Source organism: Schistocerca piceifrons, chromosome 2 (assembly GCF_021461385.2).
Source record: "Schistocerca piceifrons isolate TAMUIC-IGC-003096 chromosome 2, iqSchPice1.1, whole genome shotgun sequence".
In the NCBI taxonomy this organism is placed as follows: domain Eukaryota; kingdom Metazoa; phylum Arthropoda; class Insecta; order Orthoptera; family Acrididae; genus Schistocerca; species Schistocerca piceifrons.
In genome coordinates this window covers 758,613,997-758,641,167 of record NC_060139.1, presented here as the reverse complement: position 1 = coordinate 758,641,167, position 27,171 = coordinate 758,613,997, and the positions used below count along the sequence as shown (strand labels likewise).

At 40.0% G+C, this 27,171-nt stretch overlaps 1 protein-coding gene across 3 annotated transcripts in view; it reads right to left on the bottom strand.

The window, feature by feature from the left end:
• Positions 1 to 26,886, bottom strand: part of LOC124775085 (sorting nexin-6-like) — a 76,461-nt gene extending 49,575 nt beyond the window's left edge. Inside the window, exons 1-7 of one of the 3 annotated variants that reach the window (XM_047249891.1) lie at positions 26,704 to 26,885; positions 26,573 to 26,620; positions 26,215 to 26,259; positions 21,862 to 21,966; positions 19,318 to 19,428; positions 19,114 to 19,235; positions 1,837 to 2,168 (exon numbers count right to left, since the gene is read on the bottom strand). In XM_047249891.1, the coding sequence (XP_047105847.1) occupies positions 1,837 to 2,168; positions 19,114 to 19,235; positions 19,318 to 19,428; positions 21,862 to 21,966; positions 26,215 to 26,259; positions 26,573 to 26,620; positions 26,704 to 26,709 (769 nt within the window). In that variant the 5' untranslated portion in view covers positions 26,710 to 26,885. Of the gene's footprint in view, positions 1 to 1,836; positions 2,169 to 19,113; positions 19,236 to 19,317; positions 19,429 to 21,861; positions 21,967 to 26,214; positions 26,260 to 26,572; positions 26,630 to 26,703 lie in introns of those variants that run through there. The other 2 variants (XM_047249893.1, XM_047249892.1) reach the window with 2 other exon arrangements.
• Positions 26,887 to 27,171: the final 285 nt, after the last annotated feature.

The window sequence follows — 27,171 nt, the reverse complement described above, 5'->3', positions numbered from 1 at the left end:
GAAACTAATGACAGCGTGTGTTACCAGTTTCAACAGACCAGTGAGACATTGACTTTAAATGTGATACCCATTATAAAATTTAGGTTTGATCAACGACTAATAGAAAGATGCACATTGAGAATCACTAGGACAGAAAGCAGACAGGGAACAGACTAGATTGAAAAGCATAATTATGACTAACAAAAATAAAATGTAAGAGGGCGATACATGTAGCCATGGAGATCGATGACATATGGTCACATTAAGTTCTTTGCTGGATTCCAAAATGTGTGAGAGTCACCAACCTAATGTTAGGTGGATAAATCATGTCACAAAACATGCAAAAGTAGCATGGATGTTCATCACTGAAAACAGCAATTCACTGAAAAGTTTAGATGAGGTCTTTACCCACCAATTTATGTCAAACGGCTGATGATTAAGTATTGGTCAACTAAAATAGTGGTAGTAGCTTTTTTCTAATAATGTAGAGTGACCACTGAACCTAAATAATTTTTATTACCGCAAGGACTGAACACCCTCACATTGGGAATCACTGTTAAATAGACCCATGCAGCTGAAACGCATTCCGTCTGATTCAATCTGCAGTTTAATATTATTACGCAGGAGATATGCCTGGAACACTACCAACAACCATTATTTTTGTGATGGTTATAAGGAATAAATATTCATGTGTTATATACTACTGTCAAATCTTTAAAAATGCAATGCCTGAAAGGCAACAGAACAAACAAGTTTTCTGTAAAGTACAAACTAGACTTCACAAGAAGGGTATTGGTTTGGGTGTTAGCAGGAAATGTTGCATGGACCCACAAGGAGTCACATGCACTCATGTGGAGAACCCATGAGTGGTGGCAGTGTGTTGGCAGTGACCATATATGGTCACACACAAGGTCTCACAGGGCAGTTGCTGGAAGCACCACTGTGGAAGAGAATGTGGCCTACCCCACAGTATAAAGGCAAGGCAGCGATATCAAGAAGTGTGTTCAGTTTAGATATCATCCAGGAGAACATCTGCAGGTCAGGCCCAGGGCATATACTTTTAGTATTCACTCTGGCTCTGCTTGCATTCACACTTATCCACATACCTCCCTACAGGGGATTTTTGGACAATCAGTAAGTGTACTTTCATTCAGGTCACTTATTCAATTTTGCTCAGACAAACGTTAAATTGCAGTTGTTAAAATCTTCCCTATTTCTTCTACGTTTCTTGATCAATTCCATATCTCATTTAAAATATTCAGTTCGCTTTCTCCATGTTACCTGACTATGGACAATACTCAGATTCCCATGTCATTAAGTGTCTAGACCACTCACTGGATGTGACACTGTTGAAAAGTTTTTGAAAGACCATTATGGGTGAAACAATTCTTATTTCTTGAGGATAGGTAAGTTATTTTTAGATTATTTACAAGTGACAGTTCAACATATTGCCTTGAAAGCAAAGAAAGTGTGAAGAGTATATGGAACTACACAGCCTCAGAACCCAGGGCAACACACCAGACAGTTACAAGTATAGAAGCTACACAAAATATAGCTTTCCTTTTTAAAGGAACTACCGGGACACAATAGTAGTCAAATTTTACATAGCAATTCATATGAAGCGAGGAAAGTCAAACCAGCTTTTAACACAAAAATATGAACCCTAACCCGACAAGTACTTCACATAATTAGTTAATTTGTTGATGGTTGTCTTTGTTAGTGGAAACAAAATGAACCATACACTTCAAGCAGTCAGTCTATTGTGTACATTCTGGCACTATTTTCTTAAATTAGAAGCAAAAAGTAGTAAAACAAGGTTGTGTAAAAACATGGCAAATAGTTTTACTATATACAAACCTTTGTGACGTTTTGTCATCCTATCAGCTTTTGCTGTGGCATCTTTTAGATGGGTGTAGTAATCTATCAGAAAGTTTTTCTCTTGCTCAAAGAATTCACTTGCGTCCTTTACCCCAGTTGCAGTAAGTAACAACTCATCTGTTGTCTTTGAAAAAGATTTCATAAATCCACCAAGCACTTCCATTTTGTTCTTCCCTCTTACACACAAATCTTGATCATATTCCAGAAACACGCGGAAATTGTGGTCATTACGAAAGACTGGATGATTGGCGAGTCTACACAAAAATACTTCGTGCATTGCTACAGTCTTCTTGAAAGTTGCCAGATATTCTCTGTAGAGAAAAAAGTTAATGGTAGATGAAAACACATTAACAGTGTCAGTAACACACGTTCAAGCTTAAAAGTTTAACAGATCTCTGAATATACATCCTATTGACATAGCTATCTCAAGTACAGACATTGCATGAAATGGTAGAAAACAAGTGATGTTCATCTATATAACAAGATTTTACAGATGCTAGACATGAGAAACTATCACAAATAACGAGCACACCAAAATAAGTGTGACAACATTTCTTTTTATTGTGTACCTATTAAGTGTGGCATTACATTGAATTTTTAAATACAATTACAAAAGGAAAATTGTTTTAATTGACAGTATGTTTACAGTTTCCAAGTTCTATTTGGAGGATAGACAAATTGTTTTTACACTGTCTTTACAAAGGAAGACAGCATTTTGCATGCAAAGTGATTTATTAGCCTATTAATGTATCAAAATTATAAAAATAATTGTGAAACAATAATAGCTGTCCTGCTATTTTCTTTAGAAGACTGAGAATGACAAACAATCCTATGAAATTGTAGAGTACATACAAATCTAACCTAAGAAAGAAACGAAATACTTAGGGTTCAGCAGTATGTATGTAAATTAATCCTTTAGTGGTCACATGGAGTGTTCACAACACCTCAGTCATTCTTATCGAAGGTATACCACATAATGGATAGGAGTGTACCTTCAAGTTCTTTGGTATCTATGTAGAAAGTTACATGCAAGCTATGGGTAAAAATAGAATCAACAATAGAAGCCAGACTTAAAATAAAATATGCAACAATAAGCCCTGGGGTGTTAACACCCCACATGACTATGACATTGTGCACTGAGAAAGCAACATTTTATTCCTCCGCAGTTGCTTGTCTGTTGTCACTGTGGTTAATACAGAAGTGGATCCTTACAAAGTAAAACAAGAAACTACTGTGAAGTTCTCTCTCACCACAGCCACAAGGAAACTGAGGATGAGAACAACCTCAAACCACAAATAAGAACAGCAGATAAAGCACAAATGATGTCTTTGTTGGAATGAAAAGGGTTATGAAATGGATGAAAAACTGTCCTACTCGCAACATCAGAACTTGGTATTTAGGTCTTGTGATTGACCACCCTGGTGTGAAAGCTGCCACAAAAGCTGCAAAAACTTCTATGGACCTCTCTCTCACTACTTATGAATAACATAACCATTAGACCAATTACAGCATGCACCAACATTTACATACAGCACACTGCATTAAATTTCACAAGAAACACTTATGTCAGATACAACTGAAGACAAGAAAATCAAGTCTCTTCTTGGTCTATTGATATTGGCAGCGTATTACCAAGCAGGACACCAAAATCTGGAAGACTTATGGGATGGTAATGGCTTTTGAATAGAAATATTTCGTGCAACAAAGAGTTTGTGGCATTTTCACTTCTTGTCAAGCTGTTTCAGATTCAATGACATTCGAGACAGGCCACAGCAAAGGGTTTGACTGCCTAACTGCAGTTACAGAAATGTTCCAATTATTTCTGTATAACTGTGACAATAATACTGTGTCTGAAAAACGTCAGTGGATGAACAACTGCTTGCATTTAGAGGTAAGTTCTCTTTCCATCAGTACATACCACGCAAGTCAGCAAAATACAGATTGAAGATCATCATCTTGTGCGATGCAAGAACATGGTATACTTTGGGGTTTGAAATCTCTACTGGGAAACAACCTGCGGGTCCATTTTCATTGTCAAACTCACCTAAGGAGATACCAATGGCCGTCTAAGGGGCAGGGAGAAATGTGACACTTGACAGCTGGTTTTGTTCCATCCCTCTAGCTGAAGAAGAAAGACAGTAGCATGAATTCTTGGAAACAATAAGAGAGAGCTACTACCAGAGTTAGTTTGGACGAGAGGTTGAGATTTAAAAAGCATCCTTTTTGGATTCATATGGTACCACAGTTTCCTACGTGCCAAAGGAAGGAAAATAATGACACCCCTCTCATCTTTGCATCATGATGATGTCACTAACACTGCAGATGAGAAGTAACCAGAAATTTTAACAATGTACAATAAGACAAAAATCAGGTGTAGACATAATTGATGAAATGTGTGATACTTATTCAGCCTCAAGGAAAACCAAGCAGTGGCCACTTACCCTGTTTTTCTGGATGATTGACATTGTTATCATTAATGCCTTCATCATAGATGCCTGTAACAACAATGAGAGGATTTTCTGAATAATGTTTTTACATGAAGTGGGAAAAGTATTAGTAAACCAGATACTGTGCAAGAGAGCAGCCACTCACTCCTTGTCTAAACAAGTTAGAGAGAAACTGCAAAAATGGCAGAAATCAAAAACAACAAGAATGTAGCACCTTGTGAACAAAGGATATCTAAGCCCAGGCACTGTGCAGTTTGTCCTTGGAGTAATGACTTTAAAGTCAAATCACACTGTACCCAATGTCTGAAAGCTAGGTGTCTAAACCACATAAAGAATGTCTGTGAAAAGTGTTGTAGCCAGTGACAGTGACTAAATTCATGTAACTTTTGTGTGAGTTGAGAGAATAAATGTTTAGCGATATGTGTAATCGCAAATCTGTAGTGCAGAACTAACAAATCAGAAATCAATAATTTCCCAAAAACTCTTCAGAAAATGGATAATATTTGTGTTTGAAATGCAGTAATCTGATACTTTATTAATCTAAAAATGGTCACTCAAATACGATAATTTAACTTTCTGAAGAGCCATTTATTCAACAAATATATTTATATTAATGATATGCTGCACAAGTATATCATTACAGCCACTTCTGTTTGGGGTGTTAGGAACACCCCGCATGACTTAACGTATTGGAAACACATGTGACTGCATCAGGGTTACAGAAATACTGTATCTACAATGGTGAAAAATGCATTGACACCATAGTGGATCATGCTGGTGAGATGTTCCATTCATTTGTTGATGATGTGTCATTTAAATACAACCATCTGTCTAAACAGTTTCCAGTTTGCCTTGCTGAGCACCAATCTTGGTAACTGTCTTCAGTATAATTTTCATATACGAATACAGTTTTAAATGTAGAATGTAATGTTCTACCTTTGTCTCCTTTACTGCAACACCATTCTGCTCCAACAGGGAAAGGATGGGAGGTTTTGATCCACTCATCAACTTTATACTCTCATTGAGCAGTATGAGATTTAAAATGGAATGACCATACAAAATTTATCATCAGTAAAGCAGATGCATTGGAAGAATCCAAAGGAAATGCAGTCTGAAAACAAAGGAAGTAGGTTACAGTACACTTGTTTACCCACTGCTTGAATACTACTCACCGGCATGGGATCCGTACCAGATAGGGTTGATAGGAGGGGGAGGGGGGGGGGATGGGGGGAGGGGGGGGGGGAGAGAGAGAGAGAGAGAGAGAGAGAGAGAGAGAGAGAGAGAGAGAGAGAGAGAGAGAGAGAGAGAGAGAGAGAGAGAGAGAGAGAGCAGCACACTTCGTTACAGGATCATTTAGTAATTGCGAAAGTGTTACGGAGATGATAGATAAACTCCAGTGGAAGGCTCTGCAAGAGAGATGCTCAGTAGCTCGGCACGGGCTTTTGAAGTTTCAAGAACATACCTTCACCGAGGAGTCAAGCAGTATATTGCTCCCTCCCACACATAACTTGTGAAGAGACCACGAGGATAAAATCAGAGGCATACCGACAATCTTTCTTTCCACAAATAATACGAGACTGTATAGAAGGGAGAACCAATAGAGGTACTCGAGGTACCCTCCGCCACACACCGTCAGGTGGCTTGCGGAGTATGGATGTAGATGTAGATTTAAATGGTTCTACTAAAATAAAGTTGGACCTCACTTTTCATTTTTTTACTCCCTAGAAAAGTGATGATCTTTTTAACAGTTCACGTCTCATAGTTTTATTGGATATGAACAATTCTTAATTTACACAGAATCATGGAGTGTCTCACTTTCATTAAATACAAATGTTCAATTTTCTGAAAACACATTTCAGATTTTGTGACTGGGGCTACTAGTACCTCCTTGATGACTGTCAAAAAGAGCTCGTTTTGTTGTCAGGAGTGACAATATGATACTGCATTCATTATTATTTCCCTCCATCCTCCACTGTCAGTAACGCACAATACTTTTGCCAATACACACTAAACTAGTTACACCTTACTAACACAATTTAATTGTTGTATATCTACACTAATGAAATAAGGTTGTCTAAGATACTCTGAAACCTGCAACCAATATCAATCAGGAAAGATATTTATTTATTCACTTTGATGAACAAAGTGGTTATAATTTAACTTCCCTTACACGAGAGGGGCCCCTTGAACGAGGGATTGTGAGACAACGAAACTTCGTGACAACATATCACTGAAAGAAACATTTTAATTTTCACCTGAGAGGGTGACATTTGTTAACTGTTGACTACGTTTATGCTCCAGGTTACAAATGTTGCTCAATGTGACAATCTGCATCTGCAACACCGTGGAACCATACTACAGATTGCTCTACTGCTGCCTGAAACATCAAGAGGAATGTTTGCTACCCCCCTCTCTATGCTCACCTTCAACCCCCAACACATGTTAGTGTCCCGTTGATAAACCCTGTCCTTCTGATAACCCCACAGCACAGATCACATGGGTTCATAACTGGCGATCTTTGTGGCCATGCAGTTTGAAATGATTGGCGATTAATGCGACTTTCTCCAAATGAGTTACAGAGGAACCTAGTGACCTCACTAGCATTGTGGGGTGTAGTTCCACTGTGCATCAAAATAGCCTCACCCAAAGCATTTCTCTCTCACAGAGCAGGGATCACATGTTGGCAAAGCAAATCACAGTAACATGTGCTATTCCCACTGCATGTGTTTGGTCCCTGGCCTCGAGTTCCTCAATAAAATAGACTCATCATGAACTGTGCCGTGAAGCCACACCACACAGTGATGTCTTCATTAAAGTTTGATGATGGTGAGACTATCCCCAGATGTGACAATTTTGAGTTTTCACTGCCCCAGTGAGCATAAAACGTTCTTCACCCCTACACAAAATGTTCCAATGTCACATGTCATCACCTTTCCACCCTTACATGAAACTTCAAAGCAAAGTCTAAAGTCCGTGTCATGTTGAAAAAGTTTGTGAGTAATGTGAAGTTTGTATGGATACCATTACAAAATTTTTTGCAGCACTTTCCCAATGATGGACGATGGAGTATTCAGCTGTTGTGGCACAGCTCAAGCACTGCTTGGAGATCCCACATTGTATCCACCACTATCAGCTGTGTCCACAGTAACTCCAAAAACTGCAGTGCAATTGGCCATCAGCCTCTCCAAGGAGCAATTATTAAATTACCAGTTAACTTGAATTTCCAATTCATGTTCTTCACTCACAGTGCAGAAAGAGGACATCTCCGTATTCCTTTCATGCATCAATATGAAAAGCAGCAGCACTATCGCTACTTTGACGAAACAGCTTCACAAGTAAAGCCCTGCTCACTTTGTCCAGACCCATGATGACTGTCTCCAGCTGTAATACACTCTCACATGCTTTTGTTTCAACCCACTGCCACCGTAACAGTATTGACGTCTAAAATCAAGTCATCACACTAACACAAATCCTGCAGCTCACAGTCTTAACGTCATTCCTATAAAGTTGGGTATTCATACAGTAAATGGTTTTCTGTCTACATTGGCTCAAGTAGTGGAAGTTGAATAATAACCACCCTATACATTATGTTAATTAAAAATTCTACAGTCTGCTTCAGGTTTGAATCAACTTTGTTCATAGAATTATGTGGAGGTGGTTGCTTTCTTAGGAAATGTCAATTGTGGGACTTTAACACAAACATTCAACTGTTAGTTACTAGCATTTTAATATTCCTACTACCATATTTCACCTGAAATTCATTTCAGCAATAGGTCTCTTAGATAGGGACATATGGCAAATCTAGCCTGTAAAATCACTACATGCATTCGAGATACACATTTCCACACAAGCAGCCACTGCTGTTGTGTGCAGCACACCAAATTTACTACATAACTCAAGTCCACACCCTACCGCACAGTTTGAGATATCTGCATCCAAATCGCTCATAAAACTGGCAAAAGCCATTCTGTTTAAGATTACAGTATCACAATTATGCAAACTGACAACTGTGCAACAATATGAAAGGGGCATGCACCACTTATTTCCAACTCCAGAAAGACCCTAGAATAACTACACCAAATTGCAGACTATAAGTACCAATGTGAGCTATGATTTATATCTGCCTGCAGTCGGTACAGTTCCTCGTCCTCGTCCTCTTCCTCTTCCTCTTCCTCCTCCCCTTCCCCTCTCCCTCAAAGACAATATCATAATGCCCTCATGAACTTAATATTGGAAGTTTATGACAATCAACATCATGCCCACTGCGGCTGTGGAGACCTTAACGAATGGGCCACAGCCTGAACTGGAAAGGCATGTCCTGGCTCTCTCAGTGGAATACAGCCCTCACACTAATGATAACTGTGGGCATTTGGCATGTACTATTTCTCCTACAAAACAGCTCCAGTTCTGAGTGAGACATTTTTTATTCTATCATTTTTTGGGCATGCATACAGAATATTTTTAATTCATTCAATATTCAATTTACCAAAAGAACTTTAAGAAATACAAGACAGGTTTTACTTGGTGCTTAACATAAATTAACTTGCAGAGTTATCTTCAGTGTTGCTTCACAATATCAGTCACACTACTAAAGAAGATTAAAGCACTTCAACTTAACGATTACTTTACTATTAGTTTAAAATTACCGATTAGAATAACATACAATTTACCAAATAAAAATCAGATAGCTACTATACGAAGTCAGGTTTGGCTTCAAGAACTTAAAAGGTGCCAGAAATACAGCTCTGGCCTCGAGTAAGCAAAGGTTGGATAAAATGAATCACAGAAAGTGTGACAGTGTAATGTGGAATGACAATCACAATATTAAAAATTGAGCTACAATAGAACACCAGTGCTTTTTCTCAGACAATTGATTTACAGAACAGCTAACCTGCTTAGCACAAAATTTGTGTTGAAATTCAATTCATTAATGGGCAAGAGGTGGACCATAACTCAGTTTTTAGTTTGTTTTTTTTTTCAGAAAACTACCAAAAACTGTTCTAACAGCTCTCTTCTCAGGATGTGTGTTGTATTTAAAGTTCCAGGTAACACCTGTTAATCTGACAATGAATAAATAAAACAACAAGTTCGAGTCTCGGTCGGGCACACAGTTTTAATCTGCCAGGAAGTTTCATATCAGCGCACACTCCGCTACAGAGTGAAAATCTCATTCTGGGAACAAAAGAATAAATAGCAATTATTCACAGCAGAATTTTTAAGTTAGTGGTTCATGATCTGCTAGAGCTCCACCATCAAGTATGCTTGTACACCCCTTGTAAAATTAACTACAATAATATCCAAGTTGGCACTGTTCTGTGTGGAACTGAGTCCCAAAGAGAACACTCGTCTGTGGCCAGACAGTGGGACTTTGGAAGGTGGTGGGTAATTGGAGAGAACTCATGGGATTTCTGTTTTTGTACAAGGTTAGAAGGGTTTTTATAGACCTCTAAGGCCTCAGTGAGACCCTCTGTGTATTTCAAGAGGGACTGCACATCACTACAGATGTGACAGCCACAGGTGGCTAGGTTGGTTGGTTGGTTTGTTGGTTTAAGAGAGGGGGGGAAGGGACCTAACTGCTAGGTCATCAGTCCCTTGTTCCGAATAAAACAATGCCACAAGGGTGAGAATAAAACAAGCGTGACGGAGAACACAAAACAGAGAGAAAGGAAAAAATGACAAGAACGACGGAAGGGCAACGAACACTTAAATGGACAAAAGGGGACAAGAAAACCACAGAAACGCAAAAAAACAGGTAGAAGAGATTAAAACAACAAAACAGATTACCATGGCTGGCTGACCATGAGAATAAAAAAGGAGAAGCCAGCCACTCTGCAACACATTAAAACCTCCATCCTGAAAGCACTAGGGTGGAAGAGAGAGAGGGACAAAGGACATGTCCTAAAACTTAGATCAAATAAGAAAACCCACCCTCATTAACAAAATGTAAAACTAAATCAGCCGATAAGGCACTGTCAGATAAAATTAGGAGCAACGAGTCCGGTAACCGAAGATATCATCATAGGGCAGTCAAAGTGGGACAGTGCACCAGAATATGGGCCACTGTCAAACGGGCACCACACCGACACTGAGGCGGGTCTTCACAATGCAGGAGGCAGCCGTGGGCTGCCCAAGTGTGGCCAATGCGGAGCTGGCAGAGAAACACAGAACCCCTGTGAGAGGCCCGGATGGACGACTGCCACACACTCATCTTCTCCTTAATGGCACACAGTCTGTTGTGCGTACTGACTATGCCATTCCATCTCTCAAAGCCAAGAAACCTGGCGGGTTAAAAACGAACGCAGGGCAGTTATTGGAATGCCGATCTCCATAAGCGGTTTCCATGTAGCATGTTTGGCCAGCCTGTCAGCAAGTTCATTGCCTGGGATTCCAACGTGTCCTGGGGTCCACACAAACACCACTGAATGACCGGGCCATTCCCCGGGCAAAGATGGACTCCTGGACGGTCGCTACCAAAGCCTGACGAGGATAGCACCGGTCGATAGCTTGTAGGCTGCTCAAGAGTCAGCACACAGAAGAAACTGACTGCCCAGGGCATGAATGGCTGTGCTCAAGAGCATGAGATATAGCCACCATCTCTGTAGTGAAAACACTGCAGCCACTGGGCAAGAAATGCTGTTCAATACGCCCTCCATGGACATACACGAAGCTGACATGACCATCAGCCATCATGCCATCGGTGTAAACCAGTTCATGGTACATGTTAAAAATCAAGAGGAAGTGACAATGGAGAGCCACAGGGTGAACTGAGTTCTTTGGCCTATGTGAAAGGTCCAGGCAAAGCCACAGCCTAGGTGTTTACCATGGAGGTGTATGCGAATGGACCTCGAATAAGGTTGGTAAAGGCAAGGACTCCAGTTCAGATAGATGGGAGCGGACGCAAACGGCAATTTTAAGCCCTGACCTGGGACGCCAATGCAGGAAATGAAACACCATGGGTGGGAAAAGGCGAGTGTAATTCGGTTGCGCAGGAGAACTATGAAAGTGTGCACTGTAACTGGCGAACAGCTGCACATGCCTGACCTGCAATGGAGGGATTCCAGCCTCCACCAAGACACTGGTCACTGGACAAGACCTAAAAGCTCCCGCTGCTAATCAAACGCCACATTGGTGCACTGGGTCAAGTAAACACTACACTGAGGGTGCAGCCGAACCATAAACCCGACTCCCGTAGTCAAGGTGAGATTGAACAAGGGCTTCGTAGAGCTGCAGCAGCGTACAGCTATCTGCACATCAGTTGGTGTTGCTCAGGCATCACAGGGCACTGAGGTGCTGCCAGCACTTCCATTTACATTGACGAAGGTGAGGAAGCCAAGTTAATTGGGCGTCTAACACAAGTTGTAAGAATCGATATGTCGCCACTACAGTGAAGGGATCATACGTAAGGTAAAGTTCTGGTTCTGGACGAATGGTACAATGCCAACAGAAGTGCATGACACACGACTTTGCAGCATGACTGCGCCCTGTAGACAGCTCCCTGTAGGTGGCGCTCAGCAACACCAGTACTGGTGGAGCAGTATGAAATGCAGAAGTCATATGCATACAGAGAGGGTGAGATAGACGGCCCTACAGCTATTGCTAGACCATTAAAGGCCACTAAAAATAGAGAGACGCTCAATAAAACACCAGCAGAGCCCTGCAGGACCCCATTCTCCTGGATATGGGGGGGGGTAGCAGGGGGGGGGGGGGGGGGGGAGGACTATGGGAGGCACCAACTTTGACACAAAATACGAAGAGACAGGAAATTCTGGATAAAAATCTGGAGTGGGTCTCTGAGACCCCACTCGTATGATGTGGCAAGGATATGGTGTCACCAGATGGTGTCATAGGCTTTTTGTAAATAAAAAAGATGGCAAAAGTGTTGGCATCTGGAAAAGGCTCTTCGGATGGCAGACTTGAGGGATACACGATTATCAGTGGTAGAGCAACCCAGGCAGAAACCACCCAGACACATGGAGCCAGTAGGACACATGTCTCCAGGACCCAACCCAACCACCAACACAGACCACCAACACAGCGGCTTACAAAGAATGTTGGTGAGGCTGATGGACCGATAGCTATCAACATCAAGCAAATTTTTGCCGGATTTGAGCACTGGTATGATGGTGCACTCTCGCCAATGCGGTGGAAAGATGCCATCGCACCAGATCCGGTTGAAGATCATGAGGAGATGTCACTTGTAGTCAGACAAGAGATGTTTAATCATCTGACTGTGGATCCGAGATGGCCCAGGAGCTGTGTTGGGACAATGTGCAAGGGCACTGAGGAGCTCCCACTCTGTAAATGGGGCATTGTAGGATTCACTATGGCGTGTAGTGAACAACAGGACTTTCCCTTCCATCCGCCTTGAGAGTGCAAAAGGCTGGGGGTAATTCTCCGACAAGGCACGAGCATAGTGCTCAGCCAAGTGCTCGGTAATCTTGTTTGTATCGGTACATAACACGTCACTTATGTTAATACCAGAAACACCAGTTGGGGTCTAGTATCCAAAAACTCATTACCCAGACTCGGGACGGTGATGTATGGTACCCAATGGTTGACACGTACCACTCCCAAAACTCCTTTTTACATCTTCTGATAAACTGGCAAATGCAGGCACGGAGCCATTTAAAGATATGGGGGCCAAGGAAGGGTGCTGCTTATGCCACTGAAGAGCTCGCTGGTGCTCCTTAATTGCCTCAGCAACTTTCGGCGGCCACCACGAGACCGCCTTTCGCCAGGGGTACACAAAAGAGCGAGGGATTGTTTTCTGCCGCAGTAACGATTGTTTTAGTCACCTACTCAACCATCACATCAATGTTATGCTTGGGGGAGAGTCAACGGAGACCACAGAGATGAAAGTTTCCCAGTCTGCCTTGTTTCAAGCCCATATGGACAACCGACTGTGGGCCTGACACCGGGGCAGTGACAGGAAGATGGGGAAGTGGTCACTACCACACAGGTCGTCATGTGCTCTCCAGTTGACAATTGGGAAAAGTCCAGGCCTGCAAACCAAGAGATGAATAGCCAAATATGTGCCATATGCCACACTGAAATGTGTGGTGGCACCTGTATTTAAGAGGCAGAGGTTGAGCTGTGACAGCAAATTTTTTACATCTCTGTCTCAGCCAGTAAGAACGATGCCACCCCACAAGGGGTTACGAGTGTTAGAATCTCCCCGAAGAAGGAAAGGTTTAGGGAGTTGATGGATCAGTGCAGCCAATACGTTCAGGGGTACTGCACCATCTGGAGGAAGATATGCGTTGCAGACAGTTATTTCTTGCATTGTCCTTATCCTGACAGCCATAGCTTCAAGAGGGGTTTGAAGAGGCACAGGTTCGCTGCATACCGAGTTCAGGACAGAGAAACTCCACCTGACACACTATTATAGTCACTATGGTTCTTGTGATATCCCCTATACCTGTGGAGAGCAGGGGTCCACTTAAAGAGTTGCTGTAGCTCAGCCAGGTGGTGGAAAAAAAAAAAACGCCACAATTCCGCTGGAGGATGACGTTATGTTGAGGTCGGGAAGGCATTAAGCACGCAAGGAGGCAGGGTCACCTGCTGCCACTGAATGAGTATTTGTAGCCATTCCTGCAGTGGACGAGGCATCAGTGAGATCCAGGTCCGCAGGGGACGGTAAGATCTCCACCACATCCTCAGATGCAGAGTTTGTAGTGAGTGGTGCTATTGGGGCCACCCGAGGGTCCTTTTTCTCAGCAGACTTCTTTTTTTTGCTTCCCCTCACGCTTCTCGTTAGGGGCTTGCTGGAAAGACTTCTCTGAAATAGCTTCAGGCATGGAGGAAGACCATGAAGCTCTTCGTCCAGCAGCTTTTGGCTCCTTGAGCCACTGGCGAGTGTATGCCATGGCATTAGTGGAGACCTTTGGAGAGAGGGCCCCAAGGGATCCCTTCCACATGAGAGGAGCCGGAGGAGGCTGTTGCTTCTCTGGCAGGGAGTAGAGGGCCTTGCTACCGAGGTATGTGCTTTGGGAGTAACAGAGGAAGATTTGCCCCCTACCACCAAGGGGGCAGATGTATTCTGCTGACCCTGAGGGCCCACTGTTCGTGGCATGAGGAACCACTGGCACTTGGGATGGCAATGGTGATGTAGCTGCAGCATACGTGGACGTCAGCCAAATGGGGTGTAATCATTCAAAATTACATTTAGCCTCCTGGTAAGTCAACTGGTCCAGGGTCTTGTACTCTCTGATTCTCCGCTCCTTTTGGAGTACTGTGCAGTCTGGCCTCAACCTTCATTATTCATTGTCATCCATCTTGCCCCTTCCCTGTTCCCATTCCAGCACTACACTGCACTTTATTCCAACAACACACCTATCTGTCTTTTTACTTCTTTCCATTTCCACTACCCCCACTCATACCCCACCCACTGTAACCTCTCCACACTGCACCTAGCTGCCCCACACTCCACCGCGTCCCTGCAAACTCCCAGCAGCACTTAACAGTCTCCACCCACCCCTGCTATACCTCCCCTTCATCACCCCAGCCTCCTCCTTACCCCAACCAGATTGCCTCTCCCATAATGCCAAGCTGCTCATAGTCTGGCTTCAGCTGCCAGAGACTGGTCAGGTGTGTGCGAGTTGCATTTGCACGAGTGTGTGCGTGTGCTTATGTTTAATTTTGATGAAGGCCTTGTTGGCCGGAAACTTTCCAATAGTCTTGTCATGCCTTGCTGTGACTCAGCATCTCCACTATATAAAGAAATTCACTATATACACGGAACTATCATGATTTATTTCTTACTACACTTTTCTATTTATATGATCAGGCTATAAAATGCAATATCCTTTTGGAATGACATTCACAACTGGCCAATAAAATAAATTATGAAGTACTGCTTCTTAACACAGCTAGGGCAAATTTTTTTCTACTGTTTAACAAAGAAAGTAGACATGCAACTACTCTGAACAAATTTTCATGTGAAAAAGAACAACAAAACTGTAGGGAATAAAGATGTAAAAATGCACCATAAAGGTGAATGAACAGACAACCGAATTACAAAACTGAGTAGTCATTAATGCAGGTCACAATATGCAGGAGTAACAAGGAAATATTACCAACTTGACCTCAACAACGAGAAAAAGCAGCACACTTTCAAGGTATGAACTCCAGCAAAATATCGCACACAGGACTGTAATTCTGAAAGCTACACAGTTATGACCTGGAAGTACAGCTTTTAAATTTGTATGTGCACTGGTTTTTCACCTGCTTTGTCCCACTGCAGCTGTTTAATGCTCAAGCGAAAAACTATAGTGGAGTCCGAATGGTGTTCGTGAAATACTGTTTCTTGACTTTGGTAACATGTTTTGTGACTGCATCGAAGCACATGGCTTCTGAACTGCAGCTGGTGCCCGAGATCTTACTGCTTTGAATATTTTTTTTACGTTGCGATTCAAAAATGCAGTGCAAATGAATGAGAGTGTCATTAAAGCAGTAACATAGCACTACTTAATTATTAACAAACTGTTTAGAGTTTTTCTTTAGGTTTTAAAGCTGGCATTGTTAAAGTTAAGTACATCTGAACACTCATGTTGCTGAATGTCATTCACATGATTGCCCTGCTGACTGAAAATCATTACATTCATTTCTTAATAGTTCAGTTGCTTGGATCAAGTCCTTTTGTTTTTGAGGCATATATATGGCTGCATAATAGCAATACAAGACTCTTGTTAAAACAATACTGAACAGTCTTGTGCACTAGGTTTACATATTTTGTACTCCTTACTTAAAATTCTGTTGCGTATAAAAACATGGGCACTCTAATCCAAAACACGTTCGGCAGAGTGCCCCCCATCCTCTCTTCTCCCCTTGAACATCTGCGAATGGGAGGGCTATGTTTGTCATTCTGCTGACCAATACTTTGTGCCTGGGGTTTAGGCAGCTGCAATGATATAGAGTGAGAAATAACCAGTGAACAAATTTAAAAACTATACTTCCATAAAACAACCTACTATCAGAATTACAGACCAAACTAACATGGGGTTGACTGCTAGGGCTGATATATTTTAAATGTTTTTCCTCTCTTTTCTTAAAATTTTATGTCAAATTGGTGATGCATCCTTGTAAAAACATTGAGACAAAAAATTATGTAACAAATTTCATTGTAGCATATTCTTATTTTTGACACTTCTTTATTGTTCTACGTAACTGATCACAAATTCTGTATTTCTTGTCAGAAAATATGATAAATAAAACAAACTTAAGACATTCTGAAATGCAACTTTACTCACAAAGGTAACAAGACACATTTCGCGAAGACGAAGACCATTGCCAGGTGGAAATTCAGCCACCGCTGACACTGACACCACCTTCATTGCTTCCAACTGGTACCATCACCATATTGTGTTGGGGGGGGGGGGGGGGGGGCAGCTTTAGAATATTTATCATATCTTCAGCTGTCCATAATATAGTTGGGAAACTGACTGGCTGATTACAGAGATAATTGTGTGCACCGAGCACGTCCTCGTGTGTTAATCTTCTTCTTCATGGTGAGTTTTGGCATTTAAAAATTTACTAAAGGAATGTGCACCACACACACACACACACACACACACACACACACACACACACACACACACACACTCTTACCTGTTTGAATTCTGACAGCATCATTTTGTTTTAGGTGCCCATGATGTCTGTCTGGTTTTCCGTATTATTTACCAAGAAGTTTTAACTTTTTAAGACACTATGTTTGGACTACATGTATGGATGCAACTGAAGGCCATTAAAGGAAAAAGAGATTCAAAATATTTAGATATGTATAGTAAGTATTACACATTACTGTCAATTTCATTGTTCATGAATATCATCCATGAGAAACCTTTACCTAGTTCACATCTCTAGAGACCTGAATTAGTTAAGTCTGATACCGGCCTGTTATAGCATCATTTTAAAGATGGTTCAAATGGCTCTGAGCACTATGGGACTTAACTTCTAAGGTAGTCAGTCCCCTAGAACTAAGCACTACTTAAACCTAACTAACCTAAGGACATCAAACACATCCATGCCCGAGGCAGGATTCGAACCTGCAACCGTAGTGGCCGCGCAGTTCCAGACTGTAGTGCCTAGAACCACTCAGCCACCCCGGCCGGCCATTTTAAAGAAATAAACAAAATTTTATGTAAGAAGAAAAAGCTTACACAGATGTTAATAAGAAGTGGTTATTGTAAGAATATTTACTTAGGGGTTTTTTTTTTTTTGTTTGTGGTTTTAGGGCGCACAACTTCAATGGTCATTAGCGCACTGACTACGTTAAGAATGCACCGCGAGGCACAAGTTTAAAACAACAACTAAAAGGGAAAACACGATAAAAGACAGACTGACAGGCATAGGATTAAAAAACAGCATCATCAAATGTCCTTAGAGAGGTTTGTCAAATTGATAAAACGAAGAACACGAGCAGCTGCTCGTGGGTCATCCGCTAAAATGGCATCGAAAGTACATGGCAGGTTAAGATCTAGACGCAGTGTGTTAAAATCCGGACAGGACATTAAAATGTGGCGGACCGTCAGCAATTGCCCTTACTTAGGTTGAAATTGCAGTTTATAACAGAACAAATGAGGTATGACTGAATATCAAGACAAGATGGAGAAAAATTAATCAAAAAGTGAAATGCAATTTAAAGTGAAGGCATGGCTGAAGAACACAAGTGGAAAAAAAAGGGTATTAACATAAATTACTGTCATCACATTTACATGTGACATCTTCCAGGAAACTGAATTTCAGGTATCATTTTCCACTGCCATGTTTGTGTGTTGGGCTGTAATTATTTTATTAATCTGATAAAATATCTATTTTCCATGCATCAGTTGTTTTACAGAAATCTTGCCAATACACAAACTTTCAATTTAGTTTGTAAAATGAAATGTTGTTACCAGTACTTTTGCAGATTTCTCATAAAGAGAGTACAGTTTGCCTATGGATGTCAGCAGCCTCAGGAGAACAAGGTATGTTCAAAAATCTTATCCCTCACATTAATGAGTTCAAAACTGTTACTAGCCCATCTACTACAAATTAAATATGTTGGGGAGAAAAGAGCTACATGGCTCGTGCTGGAAAATTAGTATTGAGCTGCAATGTTTTGGAGACTTTGAATGTTTAGAAAACTTCTTATTAAGCAAAGATATTCACATTCCTGGGCACAGAATTAATGAATGTTTTGAGACACCATTGTAAGTGAACGAGGCCCTTTGCTGCTACCAGACAGATGGGTATAGCAATTCAAGTAGTCAACAATGCAGAATACAGGGTTGCTGCCAATCAGTTACATTTTCTAATGCAATGGTCATAGTAATGTTTTTGTATCTGCTTCCATTTCATGAAAATAAAATGTGCTACTTTTCAGTTAAATAAAGGAAGTGAGAACTTCTTTTTCAATCATATACCAGTAATCTTGTCCTTGGCTCCACATATAATCACTTTGCCTACATTATTGCAGTTACAAATGCAAGCAGAAACCTGCCACAAACTAAGCATTTTTCAAAAATAGTGAAACATTTTTGTGGGAGGGAAGATCTATTACCAAATAGAAAACCTCGACAGTTAGAATCAAATTACTGGAACAAATTTTAAGTGTTTACACAATCAATCAGAAGCTATATTGCATAATATGTTTAGAAAAATGAGATTTGGGTGCACCATGTGTATTCAGTGTGTGTGTGTGTGTGTGTGTGTGTGTGTGTGTGTGTTATCAGGGACGATTTATACAAGTATGTAATCATTTCTTTCTTGTAAGACAACAGCCATAAAGAAATCCAGTAAACACTGAGTGAAAATTCCGAAACAAACTTACGCCTCCAACTCTTGTTTCATTTTTGTGAACTCTTCTTTCGTCATAGTACCCTCTCCTTCACCAAGTTTCTGTAACTTTTCTCTGGATGCATCAAAATCTGGTCGAGGTGGAGCTGGAGGAATCTATTTTGGAAAATTAGTATTTTTAATAAAATAAAAATTGAATTCAAATTCAAACAATAAGCATTTTAAGCATTTAACTTACAATGTAGCCTGCATAATCTTCATTTTCTTCAAATCTGTCATGTAACCATATAAATTCTTCATGCTGTCTAACAACATAGAACTCTGATTTACGAAATTCTGGTAGAGTTGTCTGAAAACAAAATAACTGTATGTCCCAATGGAAACACACTGGCAAGTTTATCAAATTAAAATTATCTTCAGTCTCAGAAGAATTTACATACCAAAATATTAACCATAATTACTACACTAATGCAAAGTTATGAGAGGAATACGTAATGAGCAATGTAGAGGAACCAGTAAGCAGTGGGTAAACACGTTGACAGGAAATGCAACATTCTAGCTTAGTTGTCAACCCAGTTTTACCTTAATGTTACAGAAGAACCCAGTACACCCTTGGGCACAGATGTCTAGCACTACCAGCAACACAGCCAACTGTTTTTGTCCATTGCTTCTTCTAAAATGAGGATTTTTTTAGCCTATTATATGTTAAACTCCATTAAGTATAATCAACAGACAAATATCAACTGAAGCCCAACTGAAATTACTTGTTTCTTGACATCTGTCACTTGACACTACTGCGTTGCCACATCGGCTGCCAATCTGTTAAAGACAACATGCAAACACAGCGTGTCACTTCACTAGTGCTGAAGTTCTGTTAGATGTAAAGCAGAGATGCTGAGAGCAACTGACATCAGGAATGACAGGATGTGAGAGGCTCTGCCCACAGCCGATTTCAAATGACCAATGACTCAACTGCAGCTGACAAGTTTCGTAGCCCAGAATTTACACTCATTTTCTACCTTAACCACAACCTCTTTATGTGGAAATGTACCTGAGAAAACTGCAATCAACAACCTGTGGGAGAACCGTTAACCACACTGGTTTTGTTCAGGGTGAATAAAGCTGACCTCTGTGAGCAAACTGAAGGCAGAAAAATTTTAGTTTCAAAACTAGCAACAAGCTGTACCTTTTCACTTTCATTGTCTGCCTGAAACTATCCTCACACAGGCTACACGAGCAGACACATTGTAAACCGGGTTGACAATGTTACAGGTAATCTAGGCAACACTGCCAGATTCCAAACAAAAAACAAATGACATGAAAAAATATGAGCAAATGATGTCAATACCACGACAAAAAATAAAATTCTACATTTAAATCAATTAATTGAATAAAAATCCAACAGTCATTCTGATCAAGATTAAAAAATAAAAGCATTATACCACCTGATAAGATTTGAACCCACAACCTTCCATACTTCAGGACTGTATCTTAATTTCTATGCAACACCACCACTTTTTGATACAGTGTTATATTTATTCCTCTATAGAACCAGTTGGAACAATTTGCTCCCTTAACAATAGTTAGGCATCATGCAATGTCATATGAATCTTATCAACTGAAGGGCGAACTCTGTGCTGATAGGATGCGATGTAAAATCGCATCTTGTGCAGGAGGATCCAATAGTGTTGAGCTAGTGCTGTATATGAAATGTATGTATTTCATTACCTTTGTTGTGTGTGTGTGTGTGTGTGTGTGTGTGTGTGTGTGTGTGGGAGGGAGGGGGTCATGTCCAATGAAATGTTAGGACAAGAACCAGGACCCAAAAACATCCAAAAGGAAAGCACAATAAGGAATTCGAAGTGAATTGATCATCTGTTGTGGCAATTTGGCAACAGCAAACAGTTCAGCTGTGACAATGTTCCAGTTGGAGGAAACCAGCTCCAACATGCAAGGCATGAACTAAAAAGTAATTTTCATCAGACTATAGTGATAAATGAAAGTCTCTTTCACCCAACGAGGGAGAGTGAGTTCTGTGTTCTAAGTAGCTGTGCCTGAATGGATATCAAACTCAGAAACTAAGATTTAGCAAGCAACTTTATCAACTAAGCTATCCTAGTATGATAGCTAATCAAGCTCACAGCTTCAGTTTTGCCAGTACCCCTCTCCTACATCCCAATGCCAAACTCTGGCATATGCTGTACTAGGAAACCTGGAAGAGAAGACATTATGAAGATATGGCTTAGCCATAACCCGAGTACGACTGACGCTATGGAAGTGGACCATGAGCTGTTCCATGACGACTCACTCGGAACACTGCTTGCAAAGGAGTGAGTCCTGAGACAGCACACAGTTTTAATCCAAATTTAAAAAATGATGCATACTGTACTGCAGAATGAACGACTCAATCTCAACACAATTCCAGGACTGTGGCTTTACTAAGCCTATTATGTTAAACGAAGAAGCCACTCGTAGAATTCTTATACCACACAGGGATCTAGAATCTACATACCAAGAAATGCCACGAAATTTAGTTTTATTACAAAGACACCAAAGAACTGCTCCATCCTAAAATATGTACTCCCACTGAGTAGTGCAGCAACCTGGGACACTTTTAGAAACACTAAAAAAAATTGGAGGAGGACAAGGAGGAGGAGGAGGAGGAGGAGGAGGAAGAAGAAGAATAAAAAGGTAAGGAGTTTGCAAAAACCCAGAACCTTTTTACTGTGTGACACTCATTCACCAAAGCATTCACTAATCTAATAATACTAATAGCATTTACCTTAGTGTGAACTGTGAATTTAACTTTATCTTTTTCACTCAAAGCATCAGATATATCAACAAGTAATGAATGATCCGTTAAATCCACTGTCTCCGATCTTCCAGGCTGAAACAAAGAGTGAGCTACATCAAGCTTTCCTACAAACAGGATATAACACACAAAAACATGTTACAATTTGCATGCAGACTTGGCATAATTTAATATTACCATGCTGATTGAGGATAAACTCAAAGGCAGTTTGCCTCTTATGTTCTGCATCTTTTTATTATGAAGCATTTTAACATGTCCTCAAATGAAACATCAGCAACAATGAGTTAACAGCATGGACAAACCCACATCCTTTCGTCTTTCCCTCTCCTTCCCTTTTTCCTGATGAAGCAACCGTTGGTTGCGAAAGCTTGAATTTTGTGTGTGTGTTTGTTTGTGTGTCTATCAACATGCCAGCACTTTCTTTCGGTAAGTCACATCATCTTTGTTTTTAGATATATTTTTCCCACGTGGAATGTTTCCCACTATTATATTAATATCATAAATTACATAGACTGGCCTCATTAAATCACTGCCAATCAACATTAATTATTAAAGTCCAGACAAACAGTTGTTATCAGTCTGAAAATTGGTTCAGGTGGAGTTCTCCATGCTAGTCTATCATGTCCAAGTATCTTCGTCTCTTATGATTACAGCAACCTACAATTCCAACATGTCTACTGTATATCTGTCTCTGAACACTTGACTATAGTACTGAACTGAGGAATTTCTTCACTAACTTTAGCACTTATATATCCTACATGCCATACCAAAACAGTACACCCCAAGTGTAAATTCTTTGAAATAACTTTCAAATCACCTTAAAGAAAAATGCAAATATGTTATTCAAAACAATTACTTCCATTAAACAGTGCTGCTGAATGACACTTCAGTGATGTACGAAAAAGTAAATTGTCATCACATCATTGCTTTAACTGAAAAGTTATGAAATAAACAAATAGTATACACTGTCTGCACTTTATGATGCATTCATTCTATGCAAATTGAAAATAAAACATCTGACACACCAAAAATTTCAAAGTCTACAATTTCTTGGCTTTTCCCACACTCAAATCAGTTTTTATGAACTCAGATTTTTATAAATTTCTTAAGGGTGTATTTTAGCAAGATAGGTTATTGATTTCAAACTCGGCCAGTCTTATCTTTGTAGAATACTGTTTCCCAACTTCCCAAAACCAACTACTTCTATTAATTTTCCCTTTTTCTTTTTTTTGGTTCATAATTGACAATTGTACATGGCAAAGCTCACCTAAAATACGAGGAGTGTTTTTTAAATAAATAAAGTTTTGAAATTTAAAAAAAGACGTGCTAAGATATCTCAATTTTATTTTTACATGGAAGCTTGTACCTTAATCTACATTTCTACATAATTTCCGTCAATATTAAGGCACTTGTCATAACGTACCAGTTTTTGAATACCCTCCTCATAGAAGTCTGCCGCCTGACTTGTTAACCACTGCATCACCACTGTTTTGACTTCGTCATCGTCTGGAAGACGCTGACCGCCCAGGTGTTTCGTCAAGTGCAGGAACAGATGGTAGTCACTGACCACAAGACTGGGGCTGTACGGAGGATGATCTAGAGTTTCCCATCGAAAAGATGTGATGAGATCTTTAGTCTGATTCGCCACATGCGGACAGGCATTGTCTTGCAGCAAAATAATGCCCTTGCTCAACTTTCCACGTTTTTTGTTCTGAATTGAATGGCGCAGATTGTGCAATTTTTTACAGTAAGCTGCTGCACTTTAAGAAATACCTGGACGGTAAGAGTCTTCAAGATGATGACAAAGTCAAAACAGTGGTGATGCAGTGGTTAACAAGTCAAGCGGCAGACTTCTATGAGGAGGGTATTCAAAAAAACTGGTACAACGCTATGACAAGTGCCTCCTCAATATTGACGGAAATTATGTATTATTGAGATCTTAGCATGTCTTTTTTTACTTTCAAAATGGTACTTACTTAAAAAACACACCTTGTACTTCAGATTTCAGATGTTATACTATTATGGAATTCTTTAATTTTCTAGTTATGGGATTACAATACGGTCACAAAATTTCTTATAACTGAAATAAACTTAGCATGCACAACAAAATTTTCATGCAGATTAAAGATTGTGCTTGAAGAGGCAGTCCCAGCAGCTGTAGAAGAACTAACAGAAAATTTCATGCAATTATTTCAGTGTCTTCAATTGTACGGATTCAAACAACTATACAGCATTAGAAATAACATTGGAAGAGGAATGTGCACTATTGTCCATGAATGAAAATTGTTTCCAAAGGGGCTTTTAAGGAATTTTAAAAACAAAGTAACATAGGAGAAATGTGTCATGACTCTGGGCAGAGGGGTCACATGGCTATAGACTGTAGTAGTCTTCAGCAGAATGTGTCAATAATGCTGCAGAACAGCCGGGTCAGTTTCTTTTCCTTCACCAGATGTGGTATAGTGTGGTGAAATATCATTCAGGATTTCGTTGGAATATGGTAAAACTCATCCGACTGGGTTGAGATTTTTTTGCAGGGACAACTGTTAGCTCAGATGGAGGAACCCCGAAAGTTGTAGGAGTAAGTTTCATTGTGCCCAGGGAAATCTGGAACATAATTGTTCATTTTTTTATGTTTATGACTTGGCAGACAATATCAACAATCTGACACTGCAGATGATACAACTACATAGAATTAAATCATATAAAAAAATCTGCACAAATATTCAGTCAGATCTTATTAAGATTTCAAAGTGCAGAAAAACTGTCAACTTAGTTTAAAAACAAACAAACAACGAACCACAGTCTCTTATGACTGCAACTAATACCCAGGTACAGCCTAAACATTTGAAGGCTTATGAAATATAATGAACACATGCAGTCAGTCAAATGTGAAGCAGATAACACATGCCGGTTCATTGGGACTGGGAAAATGCAGTGAGCATACAAAGGAGATCACTTACAAAATACTAGTGCAACCTATTGTACAATTTTGCTCAAGTATGTCGAACTTGCACCAAGTAAAACTAACAGGGGTTATTAAATACATACAAAGAAGAGCAGCACAAATGGCCATACGTTTGAGCTAGGGGATAGTATAACAGACGCTGAAGAAACTGAACTGGAAGAAATTAAGACAGGTGCAAACTATCCCAAAAATTTTCAAGAATCAGCTTCACATGAGGAATCTTCTACTTATTCCTCCTATAAAGTCTGTAAAGACAATGAGAATAATTACAGTGTGCACAAAGGCTTAAAGCCTTTGCCATGCACTACAATGGTTCACATTCATAACCACTGTAAAATGTACAATACTACAGTTAAACATTTCCATACAGACATGGAATTTAATGTCCTGGGGGCAAGAGGCTAACTCGTTGCCAACAGGCATTTGACAGAATTTGTAACCATCAGATACTCTAAAACAAACCCTCCTGACGCAGGGCTAAAAATTTCAGTTAACGCTAGCATTTACACTGCAGAAGATTTCAGTTTACGAAATACGTAGAAAAGTGGGGGTTCTCTGAAATCAGTGGTTACTTAAACACTTAGTATTAAGTAACAAATAAAAACACCAACTGAGTAGAGGAAGATCAAAATAACTGCTTTTCTACAACTGAATAAATGAAGAGGCATTTAGGACTAATATTGAACAATAAAATAATCTGGTCTAAGGATTATAATTTAATGCAAGCCTACAGAAAGTAGATGAAACATCAGCTAGGGGTTCTAGGGGAAAGACTCCTAGGTGTCAACAACCTATTCATACACATCCAAACATAGAACTATAGAATATTAATCACCACCCATTTTCAAAGTATTGCATGCTAGAACCATATGAAGCTCCAAAGGACGAACTGTGAGAATTTATACCAAAAAATCTGTACAATCAATGCCACTCTTGACAAAAATACAGGAAATGAATGTAAGAACTTTTGAGAAGCAGGCTCTATCTAATCACCAGTGTTAATTTACAATATCTAAGTTCTAAAATAGTTAATATGAAAGGGACTGGGGGTTCACATATTTACTGTAGGCCTATACAGTTATAGCAAGAATGGGGGAAAAAGGAAGCAGCCAAATAACTCTGACACTAAAACATGTGTAAGGACGTGGAAAGAAAGATTTACACAAAGAAGCAGTTGCAAAAACATTTTTTGTATATTCTATATAGAAGTGCCCTATAGAAATTAAGATGTCATAACACAAGCTATAAATTGAATAAGCTAATACTGCCAAAACTGGGCATGCAACTGTAAAAGGCAGCATTTCAACAAAAACATGCACTACACAACACTATTTTAATGAGTAAAGATGCTCCCTCACCTTTCTATTATCACCACTTAAAATGTCTCTATCGTCTAAACCGTCCTGGAACACAGAGTAAACACTAGTAGTCACAGACAACCAGGATGCAATGAAGAAGTACACTAAAAACTACTGGTGCAACTTAAAAACGGATGCGATGTAAAACGTTTTAAGTAAAACTTATAAACACATTGTTATCGACGAGTCTACATACCGTCCTCACCCAACCTTGCACGTTAATGTTTATATTACAGAAACAACATACTAATAATATCACGTTCTGAATTTAGAAAATAGGGTTCACAAAAAAAAGAAAAAAAACTGATCGCGTTGGTGAGGAGATGAAAGGTTATCTTCCACTTTTACAGTTCCTCACCTTCCTATTATCGTCGTTAATTAAATCTGCGTTATCTTCCAACCCTTCCTGAAACATAAACAAAATACAGTCTTAATGAATCTGCTGAAACTTCAGGAGCACCGGCTCTCAATTTTTTAAAAGAAGTTTACCATCATGTTTATCAGTCAGACGAAAACGGTACAGAAGAGAATGATCTTCACCACAGAAACGCTCTCCTAATACTACGGTACGTGAACTACACACACAATTTACGAAAAGCAACCTCCACAACTCGCAGAAACTTCACATGACAGTTGTACGCCTTCCACCTCAGATGACAATTGAGCATCGAAATGTAATGCCAACATAGTTGCCAATAAACAACAGCGTAAAAGAAAGACGTGAGACCAACTACGTCGTTGATAAGTTTTTAAATACATTCAGAAAGTCGTACGCGACAAGACTTCACATAATGTAATTGTTTTTCCACATTAAAAGTACACTTTAGTCCAAACTTGTAATTTAGTGTGAAAATTGTAGCGATAATCTAATACAAGCGTCGCAGAAGATACACTGTAGAATTACCTCCTCTGTGGGAAGATACTGCTACGTAAATTTTTAGGTTTCGACAGATAATT